The sequence below is a fragment of the Ambystoma mexicanum genome, chromosome 14, assembly GCF_040938575.1.
Source record: "Ambystoma mexicanum isolate Mex_15411 chromosome 14, UKY_AmexF1_1, whole genome shotgun sequence".
Lineage (NCBI taxonomy): Eukaryota > Metazoa > Chordata > Amphibia > Caudata > Ambystomatidae > Ambystoma > Ambystoma mexicanum.
In genome coordinates this window covers 427,646,900-427,661,838 of record NC_090940.1, presented here as the reverse complement: position 1 = coordinate 427,661,838, position 14,939 = coordinate 427,646,900, and the positions used below count along the sequence as shown (strand labels likewise).

General features: G+C 52.6%; 1 protein-coding gene across 6 annotated transcripts in view; it reads left to right on the top strand.

Annotated features, from left to right (window-relative positions):
• Positions 1–14,939, top strand: part of YLPM1 (YLP motif containing 1) — a 1,127,325-nt gene that overhangs the window by 224,623 nt on the left and 887,763 nt on the right. For all 6 annotated transcript variants that reach the window (XR_011283753.1, XR_011283754.1, XR_011283752.1 and 3 more), the window contains exon 7: positions 7,302–7,608. Coding sequence is in view for 3 of the 6 variants with exons in the window: in XM_069637605.1 (XP_069493706.1) it covers positions 7,302–7,608 (307 nt within the window). In the remaining 3 variants the exon portion in view is untranslated. The remainder of the gene's footprint in view (positions 1–7,301; positions 7,609–14,939) is intronic.

The following is a 14,939-nucleotide window of genomic DNA, read 5'->3' as shown; positions in this document are numbered from 1 at the left end:
TAGAAGAATTTGTATTGGGGCAAACATGCCTCCCCTCACCTTTCTGCCAGCTCGCATACACGCGAGTTTGTGGGCTTCATGGCAAAAGGGGCACCTCCACACCATGCAAGGTATAACAGCCAACATAGCACAGGTCATCTTGATCAGGAATTAAAATCTGCAGAGGGGCCATTTTGATTTCATGGTATTAAGTTTATTTGCAGCTAATATGTCTTCAATAAGAGTGAAAATCAAACGATTGCACTAGCAAGCTCAGAAGATGCCTGGAAATAACAAAATGTAACTTTAGGACCAAGAAAAGAGGACAGTGTATGTACAGCACTGCATGCAACATGGTAGGAGATTACTACTCGTGTTCTGGTAGGCTTAATTGCCTTTGCAAAATGGACCATGAGTCCCTAGCAACACACCCTGCAAGGTGGGGGTGATGTCATAGGAAAACAAGCTGAGGACTCAAACCAAGGTGAGAGGTCTCCCTTCATTGAAACCTTAGCGGGTCCTTTGGCCCCAAAACAAAATATAAGCAGGAGATAAATGATTCAGTGTTGCACTCGCATTCAGAATCGATGAAAAAAAACAAGCGAGTCCAGCAGTAGTGCTGGGAGGCTCAAGACAGGTTAAGATTTGCAAAAAGAAAATCTTAACACCAGTGTACTGTTCATTTGGGTTTAACTAGTAGGAATACATATTCTTCATTGCCAGGCTGCCGCCTTCCCTTGAGGTAAAGCTTGAATGCGCTGTCCTATCTACCATCATAGAGAGGTCTTCACTACTTTTTGGTTTGAAACCTGTTTTGCTAGGAGGTTAAAAGGGTTTTGTCTTTCACCAGTGATCTGTGGAAAATTCTCCCTAGCATTATTGCTTTGAAAGTATTAAATAGCAGGCAAAGCATTTGTCTTTTAACTGGGGTACCCATTCCAATTGGCTAGCTACTAGCCTGTCATGAAGTGTTTGCCCCTTTAGTTCTCCACTTGCACAAACTGCACACCATTTCTTACTTGCCAGTAATCCATTATTCTCCAGCATGGGGTCTGGCATGGATTCACATGCTCATGAATATTCCCCGTCGTCAGGCTGGGAATCCTCGGTAAAGAAAAAACCAGTATCAGTTTCGTTTCTGATCTGTCTTTCGTAGTAATAACCAATCACTGGTCTCTGCGTCATACTGACCACAGCCAATGACTGCCCTCTACCTAAGCACCGCCTCTGGCAGCCATCTTCAGATTTTTACCGCACGTTCATGTGTTGGGATCCTCGTGCTATTGCTCTCGAGCGTTAGTGCTATTTTTCGCGCCTTTTCACAAAAAACTTCGATTCTTTCGTCAAAAGAGCCTCAAGCTCCACCGATCCTACATCCGATCAACGGGGACCCGTGTCGGATTCATCTGTGCCCCTCAAGGGTGAAGATTTTGTCGAGCTACGCTTCGGAGGACTCCAGAAGCTTCTCAGGCCCCGTCTCGGAGATGGCCCAGGAGAAGGGAAGCTCGACGCCCGGAAAGCTGTTCAGGGTCTGCCCTGGATGCCAGCTGCAGAACGTCTTCAAGGAGGACGAACACTCTTTCTGCCTTTACTGCCTTCATGAGGACAAGACGCACGTGGAGAAGGACTGTGCGTTTTGCGGCAACATGTCGGAACGGACCATGAAGGACCGCCATCAACGTCTCGCCAACTGGCTGGAGGGTAAGAGCCCGTCTGGCGAGAAGAAGAAGAAATCCGAGCGGTCTTCTAAGACCTTTGAGGGCGCCCCGGCGACGGGGGCCCAATATAAGGCCAAGCACCGCGAGTCCGCTGGCACCGGGAGCGCCGAACGGTCGGGCTCTACGGGCGCCAGGCAGGGCGCACCCTCCCCGGCACCATCAACCACGAGCCAACGCTCTGGGTCGGGTAAGAGGAAGGCCGAGCACCCGGCGAAGCTCCTGGAGAGGCCCCGGTCGAGCTCTAAGGCAGAGGAGGAGCGTGGCAGTGCCCCCTCCCTCAAGGATAAGGCGGTGAGCGCACCTAAGGTGGTGAAGGCCTTGATCCATCCGACCAAGCCCTCTATCGAAACGGTCGCGGCGGCCCTGGCTCAGCCTGTGGTGGCTACACCAGTGGTGGCGACCTCAGGGCCCAGAATCTCCCTGCCTCCGCGGAGGGAGTCTTCCTTTGTGCCCATCGATAGGACCCCCGTGAAACCCTCCGTGGGGAAGAAGGGGGGGCAGGGCGTCGTCGTAGATTCGGCCTCAACCTCAGAAGAGGAGCTGATCGAGGTCTTAAGCCACGGCCTAGGCGTGGAAGAAGGCCAGCCCGTCGGAATGGACCCCGACGCAGGTGACGACGACGACATCGTCGAGGATACCGACGGGGCCCCTGCTCGCCCGTCGGATTCCCCTCTGCCAGCGCCGCAAGACAACTCGGCGGCCATTTTGTTGGCCATACAGTCCTTATGCTCCGAGATAAGGACGAGGCTACCGTTACCGACGGAGGAACCTCTCCCGTCGGGGGATCCAGAACCGGGACCTTCTGGTGTTCCCCCTACCAAGAAAAGAAGGATCCATCCACCACCTCCTTTTCAACCGTCGCGCCCCGTCCAGCCCTCCTCCCCGTCCACCCGAGGGGATGATACGGGGACTGACAAGGCAGCGACGGGTACGGACGACGAGGCATACGACGAGGATTTTCCGTCGTCGCCTCCCACCAGGGCTTCTCCGCCCGACGAGATCGGATCTTTCCACTCCATGATCTCCAGGGCTTCCGAGCTTTTCCAACTCTGCCCTGAGGAGAAGAAAAAGGAAGGCTTCCTTTATCAGCGGCGCGAGGCCAAGAGGAAGACGGTCCTCGCAGTGCCTCTGTTGGACGACATTTGGGATGAGGGCCTTTCCCTCCTCAAGAACCCTTCCACGACGCCAGCTAGAAGAGACCGGTACGAGAAAAAGTACCGGGTCCCGGACACGGCCCCCCTATGCCTCCGGGCGCAGCCTACCCCGGACTCCGTCGTCTCCGCGGCAGCCAGGAAGAAAGCGGGGGGGGGGTGCGGCCTCCACATCGACTTCCCCGCCGGACGGCGAGGGAAAGAAATTGGATGCTATGGGACGTAGAGTCATCTCGTCGGCAGCGACGACGATTAAAGCGGCCAACGCCTTGGCTATCGTGGCCCGCTACGACAGGGAGCTCTGGTACAAGATAGCTCCCCTGCTGGATTTTCTGCCGGACGACAAGAGGGCGGAGGCCCTGGAGATCCTGCAGGAAGGTGAGGTGGCCTCGGACCACGCCATCACCGTGGCGACGGACATCGCCGACACTGGGTTCCGCCAGCTGGGCAACGGCGTTTGCCTTCGACGTCGTGGATGGCTCAAAGCTACGGACTTTCGGCAGGACGTCCAGACCAGAGTCCTGGACATGCCCTTCAACGGGAACAACCTGTTTGGGAAGACAGTGGACGATTCCCTTCAGGCCATCAAGGCGGATACTGAGACGGCCAGGGCCCTTGGAGTCCTGCAGCAACGACGAACGCCCTTTCGGAGCGGCGGAGGCAAGGGCGCCTCCAAAGGTTCCGGCGGCGGTTTCGCTTCCTACCGTCAAGCGGCCCGCTCGTCGTCGCCAGAGGCCTACAGAGGACGAGGCAAGTCTAGCGGACCCCGCCGTCGTCGCCAAGGAGGTCAAGGCGGCAAGGCCGCGTCCAAGCAGGATTGAACCGGCCGTGGGGTCGGGCCCCCACCGAAGCACCCCGGTGGGAGGCCGGCTGGCGGGCTTCGTTAGCGTGTGGGAGTCCATCTCCACCGACCGTTGGGTGCTGGACGCCCTGGCCCGGGGCCACGCGCTCGAGTTTCAAAGAAGGTGCCCGCGCGTCCCCCCCGTGGCCAGGAAAGAACTTCACGTCCCTCAACTTCTCCTGGAGGTAAAGGCGATGCTCAGAAAGGGCGCCATCGAACTCGTCCCAAAGAGGCTTCGGGGCTCCGGAGTCTACTCGCGATACTTCCTCGTGAAGAAGAAGACGGGAGGATGGCGCCCCATCCTAGACCTGCGACGTCTGAACAAGTTCATCAAGGCGCAGAAGTTCCGGATGGTCACCCTCCAGCACGTCCTGGGTCAGCTGGAGGAAGGAGACTTCCTATCGTCGTTGGATTTGGAGGATGCCTACTTCCACATTCCCATCCTAAAGGGGCACCGAAAATTCCTCAGATTCGTGGTCCAAGGGCGTCATTACCAGTTCAAAGCCCTTCCCTTCGGACTACGGTCGGCACCCAGGGTATTCACCAAGTGCCTCGCACCGGTGGCGGCGCAGCTGCGCCGCGAGGGGATTCACGTCTACCCCTACCTGGACGACTGGCTCATCCGCGCCAAGACGAGGGAGCTCGCCGTGGTCCACACGGCAAGGACCGTCCAACTCCTCACGGACCTGGGATTCTCCGTGAACTACGCCAAATCCCACCTGGTGCCCGCGCAAGTCGCACTGTTTCTGGGAGCGAGGCTCGACACAGTGTCCCTTCTAGCCTCCCCGTCGGAGGAGAGGACCAGGACCATCTTGGGCAAGGTGCAACGGATGTTGGTGGCCGACGCGGCCAAGGTGAGGTCCATCAAGTCCCTCCTCGGGATGATGTCTTCCTGCATCTACCTCATTCCCATGTGCAGGCTCCGGATGCGCCCGTTGCAAGAATTCCTGGATGCGCGCTGGATCCAGACGACGGGCAGCTTCGAGGAAAGGATCAAGTTCGACGAGAGTTTCCGACGAGCGATATGGTGGTGGGGCACCCGCGCGCATCTGACGGCGGGCATGGACTTCCAGACCCCAGCCCACCAGGAGACTGTGACCACGGATGCCTCCCTGGAAGGGTGGGGAGCGCACACCGAAAATCTGCACGCAAGAGGACTCTGGCTCCCGACGGTGAAGTCCCTGCATATCAACGTCCTGGAGCTCCGTGCAGTGTTTTGGGCCCTCAGGTCCTTCCTTCCGTCCCTCAAGGGCAAGGTGGTGAGGATCTTCACCGACAACACCACCACCATGTTTTACATCAGGAAACAGGGCGGAACCAGGTCCCCAGCGCTGTCCAAGGAGGCGCAGGACCTGTGGCATTGGGCCGTCGCCCAAGGGATTTTTCTGGTGCCGTTTCATCTGGCAGGGATAAAAAACACCATCGCCGACTCACTCAGCAGGGAGCTGCGCTCGTGCCACGAGTGGGAACTACGGCAGGATCTGGTGGATCGCCTCTTCCGACGGTGGGGCACACCCCAGATCGACCTGTTCGCGACGGCGACGAACACCAAGTGCCGGAGGTTCGCCAGCAGGTTTCCCCAGACGAGGAGCATGGGCGATGCTTTCTCGTTCCCCTGGGAGGGCCTGTTCCTCTACGCGTTCCCTCCCTTGCCTCTGCTAATCCGGCTCGTCAACCAGCTCAAGAGGTCACGGTGCAGGATGATCCTCGTCGCACCTGCGTGGCCGAGGCAGATATGGTTCCCGGACCTTCTGGACTTGTCAGCGTCCCCGCTGATCAAGCTGCCGGCGGACGCGGATCTACTCTCCAGGGAAGGAGGCGCCATCCTCCACCACGACCCGAAGTCGCTGAACTTGCAGGCCTGGCTCCTGCAGCGCTAGAGTTTGGAGGATACGACATACCGGCCGATTGCAGAGAGGTTCTTGCAAAGGCCAGGGCGTCCTCGACTCTTAAATGCTACGGACACAAATGGAAGAGGTTCTCTGTCTGGTGCCACGCACAGAAGATTAACCCTCTACGGATTACGGCTCCCCAAGTACTGCCGTACCTGCTGACGCTGGCCAAAGCTGGTCTGGCACACGCGTCCATCAAGATTCATCTTGCTGCGATCTCCCGATACACCAGAACCACGGGGCGGACGTCCTTGTGGTCTCATCGTCTGGTGAAGGAGTTCATGAAGGGACTGTTCAGATCGTTCCCGCCGGTGAAGGCTCCGGCCCCGGCGTGGGAGCTCAACGTGGTGCTGACCAAGCTCATGGGACCTCCGTTCGAGCCTCTGCACTCGGCCCCGTTGAAGTTTCTATCGTGGAAAACAGCTTTTCTTGTGGCCATCACCTCCGCACGACGAGTGGGAGAGATCCAGGCCCTTTCCTGCAAGGCCCCGTACTTGACTTTCCACGACACGAGGGTAGTGCTCAGGACGCACCCCTCCTTCATGCCCAAGGTGCCGTCGGACTTCCATCTCAACGAACCCTTGGTGTTGCCTGTGTTCTTCCCGTCGCCTTCGTCGCCGGCTGAGAGGACTTTGCACTCGCTGGATGTGGCTAGAGCGCTGAAGTTCTACGTAGACCGCACGAAGTGTTTTCGGAAGACGTCACAACTCTTTGTGAACTTTGGACCTGTCAATCAGGGGAAGGCTCTCTCGAAGGCTTCCATTTCCAGATGGCTCTCCGGCTGTATCATGTACTGTCACCGGTTGGCAAACCGACCGCTGCCTGGCCGTCCGAGAGCACATTCCACCAGAGCGATCGCAGCTACCACGGCGTTCCTATCTGGTGTGCCCCTGCTGGACATATGCAGGGCTGCTACGTGGAGGTCGACGCACACCTTCACGAAATTCTACTGCGTCGACCGGGATTCCAGGGAGGAGTCCAGGGTCGGCCAAGCAGTGCTGCGCAACCTGTTCGCCTGAGGTGAGCCTGGTGAGGAGGTAAGATGCTTAATGTTGAGTTGATGTGATGCTTAATGTTGAGCCTTTGCCACCTCCCGTGGTTGTGCATGTGTGTACTGCTATGTATTCTTTATTCATGAGCATGTGAATCCATGCCAGACCCCATGCTGGAGAAGGAACAAGTTACTTACCTGTAACTGTTGTTCTCCAGCATGGGTCTGGCATGGATTCACATGCGAACCCTCCCGCCTACCCCTCTGCGGCTCTTCACTTGGTCATACTGCCACTTCACGTGCTTCCAAATCTGAAGATGGCTGCCAGAGGCGGTGCTTAGGTAGAGGGCAGTCATTGGCTGTGGTCAGTATGACGCAGAGACCAGTGATTGGTTATTACTACGAAAGACAGATCAGAAACGAAACTGATACTGGTTTTTTCTTTACCGAGGATTCCCAGCCTGACGACGGGGAATATTCATGAGCATGTGAATCCATGCCAGACCCATGCTGGAGAACAACAGTTACAGGTAAGTAACTTGTTCCTCACTCACCAATTGCCAATCACATTTTGAGTCCTTTTTGATGCTTTTATTATTAGTCCCTAACTCTGTGGAGAAGTTCTACCATGCTTATTAATCAGATTTCTATTGTTTGTTAAATCTTGTGTAGTTTTGCTTTTTTAGTCTATTGTCCCAGTATATTAAGTTAACAATTTATATTTTTTAGGCCACTCCATTCTTGCCTGCCTCAACTACTACATTAAGGATAGCAGCTCAGGATCCTGTAAATCGGATTGGTCAGTTACCCATATCTGCTCAGCTCTCAGCTTCAACTACATTACTTGATGGTGTTAGGAAACCTGCTCCTTTGGTATTGGACCACATTAATACTGCTTTGGATCCAGACCGCTGGGATGAAGATACGTTTATTGGCCTGTGGGATGAAAGGGCATCTAAAAAACTTGGAGAAACTGCACAGAAGTTGATACCATGTCAAATGCCAGCAATTCACAGTACACTCAATTATGGTCTTGGTGAGTATTAAAGGTGTAAAGTTAATCTTTCTTCCTACTGTCCTTTGTTGATAGACTGAGACTTGTTGGTAAAGATGTTTCGATGGGTCTAACAGAAATCTATATATGAACTTGTGGTGTGATGTTGAGAACCACTGGGCCATTACCACTGGAGCAAGCTAGGTGATAATGGCATAACATGAAGGCAGCATATTAAATGTATCAATTGGTGAAGGCTCCGACGGCCAAGCCTCCCTCTAAGGAAAACATCCTCTGGTACACACTTTTTGAGCGTTCACTACACTTTTCCCTTATCTGTAATGGTGTCCCAGATATATTTCCTCTGTGAAACCTACTGTTTCACTGGGGATGTAACTCTTACAAGTTTGTGATTGTGTCCTCTCACGTATTCCTCATCTTATATAAATTTGCCAGCTTGCTGCTGCTTTTCGGAATTTTTTTCCCCATAGGGCGCTTTGCTTGAGGCCTCGTAGCTTGGTCCCTCGAAGGCCAGCGTCAACGTCGTCCGTCGTATTAAAGGGCTTGAGCCGCGCCCATTGGATTCAGTTCTGTTTTTCCGAGCTTCTGCTTCGTTTTTCAACTCTGACAACACCCAAGACGGTTTTTAAAAAGTGTCTGAAGTGCGAAAGAAAGATGTCCATTACGGATCCTCACCGCAACTGCCTTTTGGTGCCTTAGTCCTGACCATCGGGTCGACTAGTGTGTGTCGCGTCAGGCAATGTCTAACAAGGCTCTTGAGGAACGCCAAGGTAAGCTAGCGGTGGGAGTGGAGTCTTTCAAGTCAGCAAAAAGACTAAGACTCGGGAGAGTCGAGTAGAAAATCTCGTCACGAGTCAAGGCGGTCGAAGAGTCGCTCGAGGAAGTCTTCTTACTCAACTAAAAAATCAAAAAAGCGACATCATAGATCTTCGTCCTCTTCTTCCTCCTAGCCCGACAGAAGTTTCATTTCTTGTCCTTCTAAGCATGATTCCCCCCAAAAAATGGGACGCCTTTAGGGCTACAATGCAAAAGAAATTTGAGAAGGCGGCCCTGACCCCCTCGAAGTAGCATGAAGAGCATGCCCCTGTCCACTCTAAAAGTGACACAGGGAAATCTAAAACAGCACACGCTAAATCTGACAAGAAGTCGAGGGCGTCCTCGGATGATGATTCTGCAGCGCCTCATGAAACAAAACAAACCTTTGGTGCACAAATTTAGGTTGACCGAGGACAAAATGGCGTCCTCCTTGTTGAAGTCGGGTATCGACTCGACGCGCCTTCGTCGACTTCGTTGAAGCCAAAGATGGCGTCGATACCTTTGCCTCGGCGTCGAAGCCTTCCTCGATGACCTCAGTGATTCCTTCGAGCATATCGAAGCCATCGTGTATTCCATAGACTCCTTTGTCAGGAAATCTTTTATACCGATACCCAAGGCGACATATATGGCTAAATCTGGTCTATGCCGCCAACTTTACCAGATTTTTTTTTTCCATCCTCAGCCCAGGCAGGAATTTTTTAAATCCATGTCTATTTTTGAAGAACCAAACCTCTGTTGAAATTACATCACCTGGTGCTGGATTTGGGACAAGAGAAGTCCCTGAGGAACTAGTAGATCGTAGTTCAAAAATGGCAGACCTTTGACTGTCTACATTCGGCCAGTGGCCTAGATACCTCACCTGAGGTAGAATTTGAAAGGCCTGACCCCACTGACCGCGCAGAACATGGGTATAGGAACCTCATGGGAAGAGTGATATATTTTATAGGGTGGAAGTCAGTGTTTCCAAGGTATGACCAGGACGACATTACTGATATTATTGATGAAGGACCTCAGAGACCCAATCTTTCCTTTCCACAAAGCTCTTCAAAAGAGTTATGACAAATTGGGAGACCCCTGAGCCTTTACTAGCTGTAAATAAGATATTTGTGGGAAAGTGCTGACCTTCTCCTAAGGATCCAGAGTATCTGTCTAAACACCCTTCACCTGAAAGCTTGGCGATTCAGGTAGTGACTTCAAATAGGCAATCGGCTTATTCCTCCATGCCCCCTGACAGGGACGCCAAAAAGATTGACGCTTGAGCGTGGAAAATGTTCTCTTCGGGTAGTATGGCCCTTAAATCTACTAATGTGACTTGTACATTAGGTAGATTTACTTACACCCTGTGGGACTGCTTGAATGTAGTGGCTGATCACATCCCGGTGGGTGAGGAACGGGATGGTTTCCTGGCGATAGAAAGGGATGGAAAGGAGGCTATGGAGGAGTGCCTCAAGTCAGGACTGGACACTGCAGAGAGTACAAGCAGGTACATGGCATCTAGCACGGTCTTGCGTAGATTTGCATGGCTTTGCATCTGTACAGTCCAGATTACTTAATATGCCTTTTGATGGCTTGAGGTTGTTTGACAGCAAGGCAGAGGAGAGCTTGGAGAAGCTGCAGACCTCGAAAGCAGCAGCAAAATCAGTCGGCACCGCTATAAGGCAACCTTAGAAACACTCTTATGCAGGGTCATCTTCCTGGAAGATTCGTCCTTTTCGCTTCTATTCCTCTTTTGGGAAAGGGAGGGGGCAGGCCAGAGAGGCCAACAGAGGAAACCCTTTCATGGTGGAAAAGGGGGAGGAGCTAGATCGTCCACAGCAGCAGCTACTACCTCCTTAGCTACTGCTGCAGCTGCTACAAAGCCACTTTGAGGTCTTAACCCACAAAACCCCGGTGGGAGGCAGAATCACTCGGTATCTGGACGAATGGCGGGGCAATACGTCAGATGCCTGGGCACTAGAGATAGTGACCCATGGTTACTGTCTTAATGTTCATCAAAGACCTCAAGATCATCCACCGGGATCCAACTCTGTAAAAATTCCAGACCCGCTTCTTGTGCAGGAGATTTTAACCCGGCTAGCGAAAGGTGCAATAGAACATGTACCTGTAGCGGAGAGGAACAAGGGCTGGTACTCTTCCCCCCCCCCCCCCTCCCCACCCCCCTTATTTTCTTATACCCGAAAAAGACGGAGGATTGAGACCCATCTTGGACTTGAGAAATTTGAACAAATTCCTCAGGAAGGACAAGTTCAAGATGGTGACCCTTTCTCAGATCCTTCAGGCTCTTCAGCTTCAGGACTGGCGGTTTCATTAGACCTTCAGGATGCTTACTTTCATGTGCCAATCCATCTCAAACACTGAAAGTACCTGAGGTTTGTAATTAAAGGATCTCACTTTCAGTTTTGAGTTCTGCCATTTGGGCTGACCTCCGCCCCAAGGGTCTTCATCAAGCTAATGGCAATGGTGGCAGCGAGTCTCCGGAGGGAGGGGATTTACATCTACCCTTACCTGGATGACTGGCTAATCAGGGCTCGTTCACCCGAATGAGCCCAGGAACATCTAGCCATGACCTCTCACTTCCTTCACAAGTTGACCTTCTCCCTTAATTACAAGAAGTCGCAAATGATTCCGAGCCAAAGACTCCAATTCATCAGAGCTGTCCTGGACACTACCTCAGGGAAAACCTTGCCTCCGGAGGAGAGAGCTCACCACATTCTGCAGATGGTAGCAAAGTTTCAAAACGCTCAACATCTACCGGCGTTCGACTTCCTAAGGTTGCTAGGCCTCATGGCATCCTGAATTTTTCTGGTGCCAGAGGCTCGACTGAGGAGGAGACCCCTGCAACGGGCCCTCTGGGCTCAATGGTCCCAGTTTTCGGGGGAGTTGTCAGATCTTCTAGAAGTCCCGTCCAAGGTGGCTCAAGATCTCTTATGCTTGGCTCGGTTTATAGTGAAAAGGTCGAATTTAAAAAAAGTCGAATGTCAAAATCTCGAGAAAAAAAATCTTGAAATAGTCGCATTTATTTTGACGTTTTATTCAAAATGTTTTTTTTTTTTGTTACCCATTTTTTCTATTCCTGGACCCCACAATAAATATATAATTCAAAAAGAGGGAATTCAACTTTTTTTCGAGATTGTCGTTCGACTTTTTTTCTCTCTCGAGATTTTGACTGGATACCGCTTGGCTCGCAAGGAGAATACCCTCAAGGGCATGGGTGCACAACATACGGCCCGCGGGCCAAGTGCGGCCCGTGATGCTGCTGGCTGCGGCCCGGCAGGGTTGAAGACTTTCCTAATGGAAGGTGGCCCGCAAGCAGCAAAGGTCGCCCTCCATTAAGAAAGTCTTTGTTTTCCTTGCTGGGCCGTGAGTCACTGTGTGTGTGTGTGTATGCTACCAGGGAAGCTGGGGCTCAGTGACCTAATCTGCCCTGGCAGGGGTGCAGAGTAGGGGGGGGGTGCGGGGCCCTCCCCCCCCCCCCCCACCCCTGGCAGAATGAAGTCAGGGCTGAGCAATCCCCACCCCCCCACGGGCCGCACAGAAGAGGGGCAGTATGGATGGCCCTTTGTTCCATCCATACTGTGTCTCTGGCGGCCCGGGTAAAAGCCGGAGAAAAAAAGATGTTTAAAAATGGAGGGACGGATGCAAAGCAAGAGGCTCTTGTTTTGCATCTGTCCCTCCATTTCTAAAAATCGTTTTGGGTTGGGTATACTTCTACATCTGTGCACCGGGGTGCACAGATGTAGAGGTACACCCAACCCAAAACGATTTGGGCAGTGCCAGAAGCCTCGCCAGCGTTCCAGGACGTCTGGGTAAGTACATGATGGGGGGGCTGTATGTTTGTGTGTCTGTTTCGGCTCCGTCCTGTGTTTTTTGTTTTTGTATGTATTTTGAGATGCGGAGGTGGGGGTGTGTGTCGGGTGTGTATGGGTGTGTTTGTATTTGTATGTCTGCATTGTATGTTGAGATGCGGAGGTGGGGGGGGTGTCGGGTGTCTATGGGTGTGTTTGTATTTGTATGTCTGCAGTGTATGTTGAGATGCGGGGGTGGGGTGTGTGTCGGGTCTGCTTGAATGTGTTTGCGTGCAAGTGCAGTGTATGTTGAGATGCGGGTGTGGGGTGTGTCGGGTCTGCCTGAATGTGTTTGTGTGCAAGTGCAGTGTGTGTTGAGATGCGGACGGGGGGTGTGTGTCGGGTCTGCCTGGATGTGTTTGTGGGCAAGTGCAGTGTATGTTGAGATGCTGGGAGGGTGAGGGTGGGGGGGCTGGGGAGGTGAGGTCGGGTCTGCCTGAATGTTTGTTGTTGTTGTGTGCACATTCAGTGTGTTGAGATGTGGGGGGTCCGAGTCTGTATGCGTGCATGCTTGCGAGTTTGTGTGCGGAGTTGGGGGGGCTCGAGTTTGTATGGGTGCATGGTGTATGCTTGTGGGTTTGTGTGCTGAGTTGGGGGTGGGGGGGTTCGGGTCTGTATGGGTGCATGGTGTATGCTTGTGGGTTTGTGTGCTGAGTTGGGGGGGTGGGGGTTCGGGTCTGTATGGGTGCATGGTGTATACTTAGTTTGTATGCAGGGGGGGGTTGGGGTCTGTATGAGTATGGGGCATAGTGTTTGCTTGAGCGGTGGGTGTCTTGGGGCATAGTGTTTGCATGAGGGGTGGGTGTCTTGGGGCATAGTGTTTGCATGAGGGGTGGGTGTCATGGGGCATAGTGTTTGGTTGAGGGGTGGGAGCCATGGGGCATAGTGTTTGCTTGAGGGGTGGGTGTCTTGGGGCATAGTGTTTGCATTAGGGGTGGGGGCCATGGGGCATAGTGTTTGCATGAGGGGGTGGGTGTCATGGGGCATAGTGTTTGCATGAGGGGTGGGTGTCATGGGTCATAGTGTTTGGGGGTGGGAGCCATGGGGCATAGTGTTTGCTTGAGGGGTGGGGGCTATGGGGCATAGTGTTTAATAAAAATAGGGGGTCGAAAAAGCCTCCTGCCACACCACGCCCCACCGCGCCTACCGCCCTACCCACATTTACTTTTTGGCCCACTATAGCCATCATGTAAGGTACTTTCGGCCCTCTGTCAAAATCAGTTGTGCACCCCTGCTCAAGGGGGAACATTTTTGGCAACCATGGCCAGAGATAACTGTAGTGACGGACGCCTCACTCACGGGGTGGGGAGCCCACACCAACGATCTGACAATCAGCGGTCATTGTTCTCCATCGGAGTCCAAACTACACATCAACCTTTTGGAGCTGAGAGCAATCAGATTAGCACTGATGGCTTTTCTGTCCTCTGTACAGGGAAAGAATGTCCTGATAATGACAGACAATACGGTGGCCCTGTACTAACGCAACAAAAGGAGGCGTAGGATCACTTCCACTGTGCAGAGAGGCAATGCAGCTCTGGTTCTGGGCAATGCAAGAAGGAGCCTATCGGTAGTTCATCTGGCCGGAGAGCTGAACACGGCAGCGGACGCTCTGAGCAGGCAGAGCACAATCACCCACGAGTGGGATCTAGCTCAGGAAGTCCTTCAAGAGATCTTCGACCTTTGGGGATCACCTCAAGTAGATCTGTTCGCGACCGGGGCAAACGGAAGTGCTAACCGTATTGCTCAATGGAATTTCTTGCAAGAGGAGCTCTAGGGGACGCGTTCGTAGTGGACTGGGAATTTCCGCTCCTTTACGCGTTTCCTCCAGTCCCCGTGAATTCCTCATGTGATCCGGAGGTTGAGAAAGCTGAAGAGAACCATGATCCTAATTGCCCCCGATTGGGCCAGGAGGACGTGGTACCCCGACCTTCTGGACATGTCCAACTGCCCTCCAATATGTCTTCCACAAAGAGAGGATCTTCTCTCGCAAGAGGAAGGTCGGGTTCTCCATCCAGAGGACAAGACATTCAACCTTCACGCTTGGCTTCTGAGAGATTGAGATATAAGGATTGGGACCTCCCGGATGACGTTATGGAGATTTTGCTTTTGGCCAGAAGGCCAGCAACAAAATACTTATACCGGTGTCGTTGGAAGAAGTTCAGTAACTGGTGCAGGGATAAGAATGTGGATCCTTTTCAATGGATCACTCCCATGGTGCTTTCCTTTCTATTACATTTGGCCAACTCGGGGCTCCAAGTTGAACTATTAAAGGATATTTGGCAGCGCTATCAATCTTCAAGCACTCCACAGAGGAAGTTTCATATTTTAAAATGCCCTTAGTTGTCCAATTTCTTAAAGGGTTAACACATGTGTTCCCTCCTACAGCTTTTCAAGTTCCCATTTGGGATTTAAATTTAGTTTTAATGTTTCGTTTGTGCCCCTTTTGTGCCTTTACATTCTTGCCCTTTAAAACTGTTTTACTAGTGGCTTTAGCCCGCAGGGTGAGTGAGTTGTTGGCGCTCTCTTGTAAGCCTCATCACACTATTTCACACAAGGATAAAGTTATTTTGAAGGTCAAGCCTTTTTTCCTACCTAAAATAGTTTCAGATTTCCATCTGTCACAGATTACTTGACCTTCCTTTTATCCTCCTCCGCCGCCCGCTAGTAAAGAGGAGGAAAGGTTCCACAGAC